The 16,408-nt window shown below is 42.7% G+C and overlaps 1 protein-coding gene across 1 annotated transcript in view; it reads right to left on the minus strand.

Moving 5' to 3' along the window:
* Nucleotides 1–9,828: 9,828 nt before the first annotated feature.
* MAP1B (microtubule associated protein 1B) overlaps nucleotides 9,829–16,408 on the minus strand; it is a 79,049-nt gene continuing 72,469 nt past the window's right edge. The window contains 3 exon segments of the mRNA XM_015413604.1: nucleotides 9,829–10,759; nucleotides 11,963–12,201; nucleotides 14,760–16,408. Of these exon segments, the coding sequence (XP_015269090.1) occupies nucleotides 10,604–10,759; nucleotides 11,963–12,201; nucleotides 14,760–16,408 (2,044 nt within the window). The 3' untranslated portion in view covers nucleotides 9,829–10,603.

Genomic DNA, 16,408 nt, shown 5'->3' on the forward strand with positions numbered 1-16,408 from the left:
GAATGTTAGAGTTGGAAGGGAACTTGCAGGTCATCTAGTCCAACCCCCTGCACTCTGCAGGAGCATAGCTGAAAGATAGCCCTACATACCTACAACATACCCGAAAGATGGTCATCCAGCCTCCGCTTGAAAACATCCATCACCTCCCGAGGCAGACTGTTCCACTGCTCAACCACTCTTACAGTTAGGAAGTTTGGTTCTGTGGCACAGAGAAAGCTCCTTAGTATGTCAAGATTTGAACATACTTGTGGTTTTAATATAGGGAATTATATATGTTATTCCAGTACACTGGACGAGGTTGTAGTCAGGGCCGGCTCACTCACTAGGTGAACTAGGCATTCGCCTAGAGCGCCACGGCCCTTAGGGGCGCCAAACTGCACCCACTCCCCGCCAAAAGCACTCCTGCTGGCTCTGACGGGGGGCGCATGGGGGGGTGCCAGAAGGGATCCTCGCCTAGGGTGCAAAATATGCTGGGGCCGGCCCTGGTTGTAGTGTATCCCTTACTGGTTCCCAGCTGTTCTAGCGGGCTGGGATAAGCCATTATAAATCAGCATGGTTTTATGCAGAACTGAGAACTGGCTTCCTACTTGGAAAACAGGATATTCCAGGTGGGAAGATTCCTGCCCTTCTGCAATAAAGGCAAGGGAGATGACTAGAGTGACAGTGAAGACTTGTGACAAAACCAATAAGACATGGTTGAAAGCTCATTTTAAAGTGTACTCCGTGGCACTGATGGCAGCAAAGAAACAATACACATCTGCCACTATTGCATCTGCACAATGGAGCAGTGCCAGGTGGTCAGACACCTGTTGGGATCTAGCCAGCAGGAGGAGATAGACTGCTTGGTGGTCCACTGTGACCATTTTGCAGATATCTCTTGCACCTGTTCTGACTTGGACTGTACATTAGCAGTGACAAGTTCAGATGGTGCCAGGGTGCTGACTTGGCCACCTGTTTGGGATACGTTTAAGTTTATTCGGCCTGAGGATGTGGGCAGGACCCTTGGAAGTTGAGGCATGCCATCTGCTTTTTGGCTACCTAAATCTGCCCGGCGGGGTGTGTGTGTGACTGACTAGGTCCAAGTTGTAGTTAATATATCCTTGAGAAAGGGGGTGGTTGTTCCACTCTTCCCACAGGCTGTGGTGCATCCACTTCTAAAGAACCTAACCAGTCTCCAATGTTCCATTCTTGAGCAAGGTGATTGAATGGGTGGTGGCTAGACAACTTCAAGTAGTCCAGGGTGAAGCGGATTGTTTGGGTGTTTTCCATTCTGATCTTAGGCCTGCTTATGGGGCTTGTGCCTGTGCCAGGAGATGGACAGAGGAAGTGCAACCATTTAGCAGCTTTCAATATTATCAGTAATAATATCCTTCTGGACCACCTTTTTGGGCTGGGATTGGGAGGCACCATATTGCAGTGGTTCTGGTCCTACGTGGAGAGTAGGTTTCAGAAGTTGTTGCTGGGGAGTGCTGCTCAAGCCTTTGACCTAAGGTGTCCTGCAAGGTTCCATCTTATCTCTTGTGCTCTTCTATGTCTACATGAAACTGCTGGGTGAGATAATCGAGCGGTTCGGGCTGGGTAGTCACCAGTTTGCGGATGACACTCAGCTTTATCTTGTGCTTCCAGTACCCTCATATCTTCTCCCTCTCCATGCATTCAGTGAATACCCAGAAGGGTCATGTAAGCTAGTTTGGTGTAGTGGTTTAGAGCAGCAAACTCTGATCTGGAGAGCCAAGTTTGATTCCCCACTCCTTCACATGAAGCCAGCTGGGTGACCTTGGGTCAGTCACAGCTCTCTCCGCAGAGCGCTCCGACCTCACAGGGTGTCTGTTGTGGGGAGGGGGAGTGAAAGAGATTGTAAGCCACTCTGAGACTCCTTCAGGTAGAGAAAAGAGGGGTATAAAAACCTACTCCTCTTCATGTGAAAGGGACAGAGCATCAGCTTGGCCTGCAACGAACTACCACCAGGGTCAGTTGAAAATCTGGCAGTCCTCATAAACTATAGTTTCCTGTAATTTCTATGCAAGAATCTGACAGTTTGTTCTAGAAAATTATCCTAATGTCTTACTAGTGAATAGGTTGGGTTATATGTGTGTTTAGCTTGTTCCAGGAGTAAACCAAAAAAGGTTGAGGAACAGGATTATTTTTAGTTAGATTTTAATACAAAACAATCCTGTTCCTCAGCCATTTTTGGGTTCCTGGTAGTAGGTTTATTTTCACCTTTTGGGGTTATTTCAAGCACCTATGTCAAGGAAGTGACTCTTAAACTAGTGTGCATTACTGCCTCTAGAATATCAAGGTTTGTAAGGGAAATCACAGTGCAGCATGAAATTTGAAAATGAGAAAATAATTTCAGGAGAGAACAGTCTAAGGTTTATTTTTAACTTGATTCCCCCCTCTAAAGAATCCCCCACCCGGCAAACATCCCACAGTATGAGCAGTCAGCATATTGTCCATGGAACCCTTCCAATAGGACTTTGTGGTTTTGTATACACAATGCACATCTTGCAGAGTGAATGATGCTGAATATCTACATTGCTTCCTGCTTTCAAAGAGCCCCTTTGAATTAATCTGTAGGCAGCTCCTGATGGGAGATCTTGTGTGGCCAAACTTGGAAAAGATCAGCCACATTGGAAGGGTTAAATTTGTTTCATTTGAAATGCAAATTGCTGATTCAAATTCACAGCAGACACCAAATACTTTAATGAGTAGGTAAGCAAATATGCAACTCTCCCTTTCCTTTATTATTTACACTTTCAGTCCCATAGAAAAGGTCACTATCCATTATTCACTAGAGCAAATTACACAGTTACTTCCAGCTTGGATGGAATGTTGCACAGTGCTTTACTGTCCTTGAATCTAGATACAGTAATGCAGCTGGTAGAAGAACACTAATAAGTATATTCACATTCAAGTCAGAACAGGGTGAACAGAACGTTTGGGCCTCTAGGCTAGCTGGGTGAAAAAACAGTATGGCTTAGGTGTGTTGGACTAATTAATTTACATGGTGGTTCTGCTGGAGAAAGTGTTGACTGATCCATATTAGTTTGGGGGCAGGGATTCAATTTGCATTTGTCCTTTAAACCAATGTTAGTTTAAGGGTATCCATTAAAAAACACCTTACCCACTGGTCTTTTCAGTTTAGGTTTCACCTTATGGAGCCCTCAGACTCTGAGAATAATAGAAAACTAGTTCACAGTGTGGTAACAGTACACAGCTGAACTGTCAGCGATCAAGGTGGGCCTGTTGCCCTGATCTGGATGGCCCAGGCCTGCCCAATCTCATCAGATCTCAGAAGCTAAGCAGGGTTGACCCTGGTTATTACTTTGGGTAGAAGACCACCAAGGAAATCCAGTGTCACTACCCAGAGGCAAGCAATGGCATACCACCTCTCTTTGTCTCTTCCCTGCGAACCCTACGTGGTGGCCATAAATCAGCTATGACTTGATGGCACTTTCTATCACCATCTGACACAAGTTTACTTACAATAATAGGCGCTTATGCAAACAGCCTATTCATCACAGGAGAGGACTTTCATGATACCAGCTCCCCTTCTATGATTAGCAACACCGCCTTTGCTTGCTTTGGAAAGTTGCTAGGTTGAACAGGCTTTAAGATATTGGACTGTGGTGAGAAGAGAACTTTTTTATCATGCTGGTGGCCTCGTATGCACATGCAACTGGAGAAGAGGATGAGATGCAGCCTTGAGGGAACCCCCAAGGAGGATCTCTTGAAGGATCCAGTGAGCAATACCATTCAGATTCCTATGCTGGTGCAAATCCTCAAACTAGTTCATCTAGTTCTAGGTTGATGGGAACTACGGTCATACCACTGAAAGCCTGCATTCTGGCTTTCCCCCACTGGGGAGGGGGAAAAGGACAAAGTTCTCTTTGCTGCCTCATCTGTCGGTGCAGTTCTGCTAATGAAAGATGGTGGGGAGGCAATTTTGCCCCCTTCCCCACTGTAGCTTCCTATCCCCATGGATGCTCCTCTTTGCAGGTCACCCAGCCCCAGAAATAAACCCTCTTAAGGGTTGGAAAGGACTGCTGGGGGTGGAACATGGGAATGATCTGCAATACTTGTGCATGTGGTTTGCCAGTTCTGACATGCTTACCATTGTTTCATGTTGCCCCTCCCACCCCAGGACAGTATCATGCACTGTCATGTCTTTGTTATTTGCATAAATATTCCTGAAGGCCATTATATTCTCAGAGAATTGGAGCCACAACACAGGTTGTGACAACCTTCACAAGGCATTTCTTCCCTGATTAAAAAGCTGAAAGTATATTTACAAAATGTTAGCTCAGTTAGATCAACCAGCTTATTAACTTGCCACCCACAACTCCTAGATCCAGATCCACTGACTTGGACAAATGGGATCAGTGTCTGCACAGATTCAGAGTTTCTGAGTGCTTGATCCAACCAGAGCCATATAACAGTGTCCAGCCAGATGGGTCTAGAAGGCTCATAGACAGGTTACGATGGTGATAAATGGCTATCTCGTGTTGTTTCATATTCAACCCTTGATAAGCAAGTCATATTGAACACCAATCAACAGAGGATCATTGTCACTGCTGTGTCCATATATGTTATTTGACCAGAGGAAGGGTTACAAGGGATATGTCTATATAAAAGACAGCAATCGTACTAATGCCACTTGAACTATTTTTGTATTTTATTGTGGAACTGAGCTTGTTTCCTTTACATCAAATATCCTCAACGGAAGAGGGGATATTGCACACAACTATCATAAAAGCACTACATATTACTTTCACTGGAAACTAGTTTTCTACATTAGATATGACTGGATAGAATAGAGGTGATGAAGGATTATAAGACATAAAACCATACACAGCTGCAGACCGACACAAACAAGACCATTCAGAACAAGAGAGAGGAGTTGTGTGTGAGGTGCTTCTTAGCCAGCAACAAGACTTTCTCTCCATGGTTTGGAAGAATAATATGGCTGCATGCAAACATGTGAAAGCATCCTGGGACGTCAGAATTGCGCTTTTTACTGGTGTGATTACAGCCCAGTCTTGTATGACTGTAATGGGTAGTCCTGGGCATCCAGAACTCTTAAGCTAATTCAGTGCAGAGAAGCATTCCCTCCCTCCCCAAATGTTCAAGGTTTTGATGCTGCATTTTTATTTATTTTTGCAAGATCACAACAAATAGACTTTTTCTTTAAAAATAGCAAACATCTTTAACAAGGCGAGTAATGCAACTGCAAATGCTTTGACAGAACTGCTTGTCCCTACACTGCTTTGAGTAGTTTGTTCAGTTAGTAAATGAAAAAAATGAACACTTATGTGATTTTTTTTTGTTCATAAGTGCAAACATAATAATTTCCCATTGCTAATAATGCCAGACCACAAAAATTAGTATTTTCCTTTGAGCAGGAACTTCTGATTACATGTGGACAAAAGCAAGGCCTAGGGCATAAAACTCCAAAATGCAGAATAACTCCTTGGAGGTGGAGGTCTTGGGCAGGGAGACTCAGACATTTCCTTTAGCAAAATTATTTGAGCTTTTCAATTCCACGTCAGAAAGTGCCTAAACCGCTTAAGCTATTGAAGACAGTTAAATACATTCATATAAACATTTGGAGCCATTCACCACAGTATGTGAAGTTAAAAAAACAAAACCAGGCGAAGTATGGAAGATGGAATTAGAAGGTAGGAATTGTTGCCATTAGAAGATGAGGAAGCATGCAAAAGAAGACCAGTTATGGACTGTGATCCTGACTGAAACTGTCACTGAAGTTTAATCAGTGATGGAGTGCTATTATAAAGACTAGTACTATTATGAAGAGTATGATTTGGGGACTGTTACCAATTGGCAATGCCATCGTTTTCTTAAGTGCTCTTAAGCACTCAGATAATGACACATGAAAACTAGATCAACCAATCAGTACTGAACCATGCTTCTAGGAACCTGTGCTGAGCAACAGCGCTCAATCTGGGTAGCTCCTGGTTGACTGGCACTAAGCTAATTGTGTGCAGCTCTGACAACACAATTAGGGTAGTTACACAGGCAAGAAAGGCATTAATTTGATCAAGAGGAGCTTTTTAAAAAATAAGACAGCTGCCATTTAAAAATGGTGGAGAAATAAAATTTATATCCTCTTATTTATACCCTCTTAAAATTTTGCCTTTTTTCTGAAGGCTGAGGCAGATTACTTAGACTTGGATCTAATGATTCTGCTGCATGAACAAAAGGCACTTTGATCTGTATGGAATAAGGGATTCACCAATTTGCCGACATACAGTCTTCTGCACACCCCCAAAAAAGCTTCTCTGGAGGGGCCCATGACCACAAAGAGCCCACTTTCAGGAGCCCAGGCACTACAGAGAGGAAGTAAAAATTAGGGGACCCTTGATGTATACTGGGATCTTTTGGTCCAAGTTATAGAGACCAACACATTTTCATATAGGAATAAGTTAACAAATATGGAGAAGGGCTTTTTAAATAGTCTGTGACATCCTAGGAAAAAAAGTGCAGCTCAACAACAACAAACGTAAACCCCAATTTCATTTTTCCTTTGTACAAGGGAACCAATATCACAGCAATAAAGAAGGTTTTAGAATGAAGAAACATGAAGGCCAAACTTGGACCCCCATTTATCCTTATTTCATCTAATCCATTTTCATTGGACTGCTGATGTACATGTGACTAGTAGGTGTTGCCACATCTGGGAAGAAGTGCAGACAGATAATTTTTCTTTTGCACATAGAGGTGTGAATGTTATCTCAGTTTAATACTGAGATTTAGGATTAACAGGGGTGGGGGAGTACAACAGTCACAGACTTTGCCAGGTGGCAACCACAGCAGACTAGTCACAATGTTCCTTGCTCGCTACTAAGTACATTCTCCAATTTTTGGCAAAACATCCAGGGAATATGCTCTGTCTATAAAATGTTTGAAAGTCTAGTTAATTACAAAACAGAGAAAAAAAATTAAAAATCAGTTCTGCAAAGTTGGTTAATAAGTGGACAATTTAGTGACAAGGGCTTCTAATGTCCTGGCCCCACTGGTGGACCTCCTGATGGCACTGGTATTTCTGGCCACTGTGTGATACAGAGTGTTGGACTGGATGGGCCTTTGGCCTGATCCAACATTGGCATCTTGGCATCTCTTATGTTCTTATGACTTGCAGTGCCATCCTGAGGACAGTTACACCCTTTTAAATCCATTGACTTCAACAAACTTAGACGGGTGTAAATGCCACTTAGGTTGGCACTGGTGGTAGCCTAATGCTGCAGTCCTATGCACACGTACATGGGAAGATGCCTCATTAATCCTAAACCCTTAGTAGGGTCAGGCTAAGCTAAACCCTTCGCTGCTGTGCTAACAAAGCAAGCTCAGGATGCAGTACAGCAGCTGTGCCCAGCACAATGATGTCCTGCTGACTCATCTACTGTGGACAAAAGCCCTGTCATGGTTGCACCACATCAGCAAGTGCTGTGCTATGAAAAGGCCACCATGCAACCAAGAAAGGAAAGGGGTGGGGTGGGGGTTCACTTAAGCACTAACATGAGGGCTTTTTAGCTATCATAGTGCTAAATACTTCAACCTACAGGCAGTTCTGAGGGGTAACCTTCCTCCACCTGCACTGTGCAGGATTTTGCGGTTAATTGTACTGGGACAAACCACCTGTGCTGTGAGGCAAAACTATCTTTAGGATTACGATGTCAGAATTAGAAATTAGGTGTATACACTTACGAGCTCAGCAGTTTCTTTCCACAATACATTTCCCTTTGTCTTTCGTACCACAATCATTTGGACGTTAGCCCCCAACCTATGAGGGCTTTCATGTATATTATTCCAATAAAAAAATTAAAGGAACTGCAGGTATACAAGTGTTCGAAGGACCAGGGTAAGATAATAAATAAAGCAGCTTTGCTAAAAATGTCAAACAAAAATAAAATATTAGAATTTTCTTTAAAAAAAACACATAAAACCATTGACAAATAATATTTCACAGCATTAACTGGGCTACATGGCCCAAATTAAAAAGGGTCTTAAGTAGTATTTTAAAAAATATATAAAAACTAGCAGTGCAAATGCACATCTATAAAACAAATCAACACAAAAATAAACAGTGTTAACAATTGAAATATATTACACAATACAAAATAAAATGCTGTAATTGTTCACTACTTAATGAACTCAAAGCCCTCTGCAAAAACAATTGGCACAGAATAATGCAAATTCCTACTGTAGATGAATGCGCTTGTATAAATTCCATAGAAAGCTGCAAAGTAAACCATACTGGCAATCATACATAGAGAGAACATGCAGTTCAGTCCCCACAGTCTGCTAGCACCAGTAATTTTTCTATATGACTTAAGCTATCTCAGATTCTTTGATGTTTCATCTCTTTGAACCCAAACTGTCTTAACAGAATAGGTTTTAAATTAAGCATTGTAGGTCTTAAAACAGAAGCAATACAAATTCCACAACAAAATCTGAAATCTGAATAAGTCATGCATGTTTGCATGGTTTTTTCTTGTTTGATATAATGTATTTCACATCTGCTGGTCACAGGGAGGGCCAAACAAAGTACTGAAGCCCCAAGTCTCTGACCACTAGGAATCTACCTCAGCAACTCCTCTCGATTCTGAGACTGACCAGGGGGGGTTGTTAAACGATCCACAGCATCTCTCTCCCCAAACTAAGAACTAAAAAAAGAAAGCCAACATTCTGAGGAAGCTGAAATCTGTGGCCTTGGTAGCTTTTCTGGGGACAAGATACACATTGATTTTTTTAAAGGGATCTGTAAATACAAAGTGCTTGACTTGCTTGAGCTAGTTTCACTTAAGCAATCCTGGGAGAAAGGAAAGCTTGTTAGGGCTGGCCCCAACCAGCATCATCGGGAGATGCTCTGTAGGATCACTTGCATTGTCCCGGAGAATGCTGGGGTAACTCCTGATGGCAAGTTGATTTCACTGGTGCCCTTAAAAATATTGCTGGAATGCAAACAATTGCTTGGGTTGCCCCTGTCCTTGGGCTAAACCTGAGCTCTGCTTTCTGGTTCAAAGGAAGCCAATTAGCAGTTCAGTCCTCAGTTCTTTGATGACTAGCACATGATTTGTTAGTGTGCTCCCTGCAAAATAATCCTTGGCATTTAACAGTGTTCAATAAATATGTTACTGCCATGTCATACTTCATTTTCATCAGAACCTCAAACAACACCTGTCTTACAAAACTACTAAAAAAAATTGCCTTCACCTGAAAGTCTTTCCTCCACATTTTCCTGTAAACGAAACTTCGGTTTAAAAATTCATCTATTAAAAGTTCGCACAGAGCTTAAAAAATTCTTCTGTACATTTGTTCCCATATTCATTCTTAAATTAACAGTCAAAATAATGTAAAACAAAGGAAGGCTTTAGAAGACTCCACAGACTCACAGAGAACCTCTTTGCAAAATTCAGTATGTTTTTGTTATGTTTTGTGTTTGTTATACTGGGCACCCTTTCTCTCATGGGAAAAGAAGGGACAGAGAGAGAAAAAACAAACTTCAAAAGAAAAATCTTGCTGTTCAGGTGTACCAATGAAGTGTTCAACTTACATACATAATTCATAGCACCAAGCTGTTTGACCAATCAGAGAAGTTTCCAGTAGCACACATGCACACGCATACTTCTGTACTGGTGTAACTATAATCCTACACAGATGTTTTATAAACTTGCTATCTTGCATTAAAAAATAAGTGCATCAAGTATCTTTGTACATTCAAGTCACTTTCTAAGGCAAATTGTCTACCATAGGTACTCCCAACTGCTTTGGTTTCTTGCTTCAGTAAACTTGACTGTGACTTGGGTGTTTCAGCATGCAAGCTTGTCAAATTTGAGTGGAACTGGTGGATTTTCACTGGGAGCATGCCTTAGAGCAAATATTTGCATGTTAAAAGGAAACAAGTGTATAGTACTGAATGGGGTTCAAACTACTTGCATATATTGCCTAAGAGAATTATGTTACCCAAGAATGAAGTATTAAAAGTGAAGTTGCTAAAGGCAAGTGAGTGTTCTGGATTGTATGTCCCTTCAAAGCCACGCTCAGTTTCACTTAATTTTCTAGCTAATTTATTACTAAACTAAAAATGCCCGCTCTTGGGAGAACTCAAACTGATGCAACTATTCATCTTTCTTTTACATGATGGCAGACTACAGGAGGCAATACTACGGATTGCTGCTTTGACTGTAATGCAGAACTGATTATTTTATTCTCCTCTACCCCCCTCTCTCTCACACACACGCTTTCTCTCCCTGTGTTTCTCTCAAGGGCAAATGCCCCTACCTGGCAGAAGTCAGCAGTGTTTTCTAGTGCATGGTTTCCAAGTGTTCAGTGGAGATGAACCTGGATCTGCAGTTTTTGCAGTAATTTGAACCCTACGGTGGGAATACTGTTATTTCCCTTAGCAATCAGCAAAGACTGAAAAAAGATTAGTGACTTGCATCACTGTGATACAGTATAGCATTTGGCAGGTATATATAGTTCAGCAGCTGAGTTAGATGGATTACATTTTTAGAAAAGGTGTTTTCAAATTGAAGAACTTCTGGAAACAAAGTTTAAGGTCATGATGCATTGCTTTTTTTTTTTACAGTTCAATCTTGCATGCAGGGAAAGATTCATCTTGCATAACAACAGTGCTGCTGCTTGCCAAAACCATGATGTTAAGGTCCTGTTGTTTCTCGTGGGTCTCTTGATACCATTCCCTCATCACCTCTGAGTCATGGGTTGGAATTAAGGTCACCTGCAATGGGGAATGGGAAAACACATCAGTAGAGGAAATTATTCCTATAAAATAAATCCTGATTAGTCTTAACACATCATATGAATACGGTCTGGAAAGCTGATATCTTAAGTATGGGAATGCATAAAAGATAAATAGGAAAGCAAGTGATATGAAGCTGGTATGGATCCAGAGATGTTGTGAAGCCTTGAGTGGCAGGCCAGCCGGTGAGCACACAGGCCAGCTGCTGATGGCAGTCCTTCACCAGCACCCTCCTCCTCCTGGAGCTGCACCACCAGCCCAGCCCCATTGGCCTCCTCTTTGGTGGTCTACAGTTGTACATTGTCGCCGTCATCCACCAGCCCCAGCAGCTCGGCTTCGGAGCTGGACTACTGGCCGCCAGAGCAGCTGTACTTTGCACTGGCCAGAGAGTTGATCTACTGCTGCTTCCGCTCAGAGACCAATGATGCAGCAGAGCAGTGAACTATCATGGGCCAGTGAGTGGTCTTCCCTTCCCCAGCCCTAGATGGATAGTGAACCAGCTCAGCCCTCCCCCCCAGGGGCTGGCAAAGGGCCTCTTGGGCCTAGAATGACCTGCTTCTTCCCCCCCTCCCCCCACAGCCACTCATTTCCTGCACCAGGCGAAGTCCGAGTGCCACTTCGCCAATGGGACAGCGGGGGAGGTCTGGTTACCTTGCCTTGCCGCCTCCCTTCCCCACCTGCCCCCTGTAAAATAAAAGGGGGTGAGGCTTGAAGAGGGTGGTTAATTGAATAAAAGGTAATTTAATCAACTTTAATTTAATCAAGTTAAGTGCCCCCTAAGAAATGTAAGAAGGTGTCCAATATGAGGATGGCGGAAGACCGGAAGGCTTGGCGTGATCTGGTCCATGGGGTCGTGAAGAGTCGGACTCGACTGTGCGACTGAACAACAACAACAACAAAAGAAATGTACATCCCCCAAGAACAAGAAATCCTAGCTATGGGCCTGGTATACATTAACCTTGACAGACCAAGTTCTGACTCTACAGCAGCTTCCAGAAAACCATACTTGTGATATGGAGCCTCTGCAGTCTCATTTGCCTGTCTTCTCTATATTGATGTGTTTCAAAATTTTAAAGATGTGTATAGTATCCAGTTACTATATTTTTGTATTATTGAATAGACCTTCAAATTTAGTTTTTCTCTTATTTTCAGATGTTAATATACTTATACTATTGAGCCTACCTGCATGTTGCTTCCCCACTGAGCTTTGCCCTCCAACAGGGAATCCAAGACAGCCCTGCTTGGTTCTTCAGCAGCAGGATCATTCCCACTCACTACGTAGTAGGATGACCTCACCCTTTTGAAAAATTCTACATCAACATTCTTGCTATTGCTGTGATTGGGAATATAGACCAGGTCCAAATATACTGGAGGTCCTGGAGGCACAGCTATAGACTTCGTTGGTTTTCCGTTTCCAGGTCCTTTAAAAAACAACACAAGAGTTTTGTCTCAGTTATTGATGATGAAATATTGTGTAATCTGCTGTTTTGATCTCAGAAGCAACACAATTTGAGCATTCAACAGAGTGGCATTAACATGTACTCAGATGCACTCCTTGGACAATTTTTGTTATTTTTATCCTATTAAGCCTAAAAGTAGCCTAAAATACAATGATCTAACACATTTTTATTCTACCCTTCCTCCAAGGAGCTCAGGATGATAGAACGTTTTCATCGTCACAACAACTCAATGAATTAGATTAGGGTGAGGGGGACTGGCTGCTCTAAGGTTGCTCAATGGGCTTTTTCCAGAATGGGAATTTGTAACCGAGTCTCCCAGATCCTCATCTAATACTGTAACCACTACACCTCACTAGCATGCCAGTATGGCATTGACTCTCCACTGGTTCTAAAATAATGTCAAAGCCTGCTTAATAATTAAAAACAAGGAAGAAAAATATCCCTAATCAGGACAAAATCCACAGAGTACAACAAAATAGAAACTTATCTGTGGATATTTTTAAACATGTTAGGACCTGCTAAATCAAAACTTACCACAGAGAACCTCTGATTCTTGAACTGCCATTAAAAAAGCAATCAACAGAATTTGTTGTACAAAACCCTTAAGGAAGTTCTTCTATGCATGACAATATCTTTGCCATGCAGCTGTCAAAACTGGAAGGATCAGAAAGCACACTGACCAAAAACAAAATAGGAGGGGAGCAGAGAGGAAATACAATGCATGACATATATTTCTATGCCACCACTGTACTTCTTCAAATGAGAAGAAAAGCATTTGAAAAATAAACTAGAATCTCAGGTGTAACCAGGGGTCGTTTCGTAGAAAAAGAGCTAGGGGAACTCATTAGCATAACTCATTAGCATATGCCACACCCCCTGACATCACCGGAAGTGTGTCATAAGGCCACACCCCCTGACATCACCGGAAGTGTGCCATAAGGCCACACACCCTGCCCCCAACGGTCCCAGCCGCCGCCGCCGGCCTTGCAGCTCCACTGCCGAGCCCCATGAGGGGCCCGGCGGTGGACCTGCAAGGCCGGCGGGAGTGCAAGGAAGCCCCTCAAAGGCCCTCCCTGGCCCCAGGCAGGCAGGGGTGGGGAGAGGCAGGGAGGAAGCAACTTACCCTCCCTCTTCTCCTGCCTCCTTATGGCTGAATGAGGGCCGGAAGCGGGGGACGGGGCTTTGTCATGTGCTCCGCCCCCCGTACCTCACCCGGGGGAACTGCGATCCCCCGCGATCCCCCCGAAATGACCTCTGGGTGTAACAGAGACATCACATGTGTCTGGACATCACATGCTAATTGTGGTACAAGAACAACAGACCACCTGAAATAATTCTTGTGTGGACACATGTTCACTTAGCCTCCTTCCCTGCTAGCATCATTTCACCTGCTGTGTTGCCAGTGGTAAAACAAGGCCCAATCTTATTCCTTCAAGTCATGCCAATCAATACTATTATTGTTCATTTTCCATAGCTGTTAATGGTAGTGTGGAGCTCTAAGAATGTGATTATGATGGAGACTGTTCACTAATAGTATTATTTAGTGCTTAGGTTTCTTTCAAACACTGTGTTTCCCAATATAACCCATAATGAACAATTGGTGCATCTATTTATATGCTTGCACCCAACTATTTGTTACTCCCCATTTACTGAGCAGCCTTACAAATTCAGGAGGATCTTCCCATAAGTTCAGTCTGCAAATATTTTATCCAAACTCACTGTGCACCCTTGCGCTTTCAGCAACCAGTAAGACCTATTTGATAGGCACCTACAAATCCTAAGCAATGCTCAGAAAGGTGCAGCTGTGCTTAGGACTGTACTGTCAGTTCTCCCTTTTCTGTCTAGTGTGCCATGTTGCCCTGTGGAGTGTAACTAGTGTTTAATTTCTAAAATGAGAGATGCCATGGATCAAAGATTTCTGGAAATCCTGGCCCACATCCTAAGATCTGAAGGCTTAAATATGATTACTCATCACAGGAAGTAAAAGGCATTCTGTATATGCCCAAGATAATGTTTGTTCTTTAATACTGTGGGTTTTATCGTTTTGGCACAATTAAGGAACCTCATCCATCATGGTCAGCCAAATTCCCCATGCCTTATTCCTTCCAAAATAGCAACAATGTACATTAGAACATGGCAGCTAGGTCTTGCTCACTCTGGAACATGAAGTGGGGCTTCATCAGGTTCCACCAATGTGTAGTAAAAATAGTAGCACTATTTTTAGCAAACAAAATTGGTCAACATGGCTGCATCTTTAATGAGCACATGTGCTTGTGACTGGGCCAGCCATGTCTGGTGTACATGCACAGATTTTTTAAGATGCTGGTACATTGTTCACATACTTATAGCTAGAAACACTGCTGTACGAAGTTCCAGCAATCATGTTGCAGGAAAGTGTGGACTCACCCCGAGTCATCCACTGATAGTCTCTTTGGATTATGGTTACATAGCATAGGTTTGAAGGTACTTAGGACAAACAGATGTTATCTTTAGGGATTATCACTATAATTTCTTCTTACCTGCAGTCGCAGTCTTTGCAGACTTTGATGCTGTAGTATTGGTTATATTCTTAGTTTCCTTGTCTTTTTCCTCAGTACGAGAAGATTTTATTTCTGGAGTAGAGATGTTTTTGGCAGCTTTCTCCACAGATTCCTTCTTCTTTGGAGAAGCTGTTCTTGAAACTTTATCCAATGATTCCTTTAAGCCACCAGGCTTTGGTGAAGCGATCTGCTTTGATTTGCTGTCACTCTTCTTAGAAGGAGAGGAAGACTTGGTCTTTGTCCCCTGCTTTTTAGTTTTTGTCTTCTCTTTGAGATCTTTCCTCAAAGGTTTACCTAAGTTCTGATCAATAGGCAATGCTTCTGGGTCGACCATTGAAACATCAGGGTGTCGCGGTGAAGGGCTGCGATCCTGCAGTGGAACTGGAGGAGGGTCTATATGTTCATAGGTAATGGTTTTATCTGTTGGAATAGTTTCAGATTCATCTTCGGAGTCAATATTAGCATCTGCTGTAATAGAAGGGCACTCTTCTGTTTCAGGAGGCACATCTGAGTCTGTCTGTGATGGAGCAGATTCGCTGACTGAGGTTGGAGGAGTTTCACCACACAATCGTGCTGGCTGTTTTCCTCCTGAAGGAGGTTGAGCACCTCCAGACTGAGTTAATGGCTTCTCTTGTTCTTGAGACTGTTCTTCACTTGCAAACCACTCCAAGGGATTAGGATTGATAAAGGAAGGTGAAAGTTCTGTCTTGGGATGCTTGTATTCACAGGAAGAAACCAAGCATAAATCAACATCTTGACGGCTTTCTGATTTTTCAGAAACAAAGTACCTATCAACCTCGTAGTGATAACTAGCAGTGTCAGGTGATCTGGTGGACTTCCCAGACACTTCATATGAGTAAGTGACATTCTCAGGTGATTTACCATTTCTTCCTGTGGTTTCATAAGAGTAACTGACAGTCTCAGAAGATCTAGTGGTTTTCTCAAAGGAATAATCAAAGGCTTCTGGTGACTTGGTAGCTTTTTCTGTTTTTTCATAAGAGTAACTATCATCCTCTGGTGTTCTTGTCACTTTCCCAGCTGTAACATAGGAATAGTCAAGGGCTTCAGGAGATCCGCTGACGTTTTCTGTTTTTTCATAGGAATAGTTAATAGCTTCATGTGATCTGGTGGTTTTCCCAGTTTCATCATAAGAGTAACTAAGAGCCTCAGGTGATATGGCTGTTTTCTTAACAGCTTCTTGTTCTGTACAGGCTATGAACTCTTGGTTATGGTCCATTAGAGGATCTTGAATTCCTGAAGTATGATAGCCTAATGATTTATCTGGGGACATATGCAATGATAACGAAGGTGAATGGCAAGCAGCAGTTTCTTTCATCACAGGAGGGGAATCTGAGAAACTCGGTGAGTATAGAGGAGATGATTCCCGTGGGGTTAATGAAGATAAGTCAGATTTTGGTGAAAGTTTTTCTCCCAGGCTGTGCACTTTTTCTGAAGGGAATGCAGAGTGCAGTGGCATTTCACATGACTGTGTAATACCTGATACACTTTCTTCTTGCAGTGGAGAACTCGCCTGCGATGGTGTATGAGCAGAGGAAGAAGAAGGGGAAGCCTCTATCTGAGATACTGAAATAATTTCTGAAATATCTTTTTCATGACCATAACTTCCT

Source organism: Gekko japonicus, unplaced genomic scaffold (assembly GCF_001447785.1).
Source record: "Gekko japonicus isolate JY-2015 unplaced genomic scaffold, Gekko_japonicus_V1.1 scaffold318, whole genome shotgun sequence".
Lineage (NCBI taxonomy): Eukaryota > Metazoa > Chordata > Lepidosauria > Squamata > Gekkonidae > Gekko > Gekko japonicus.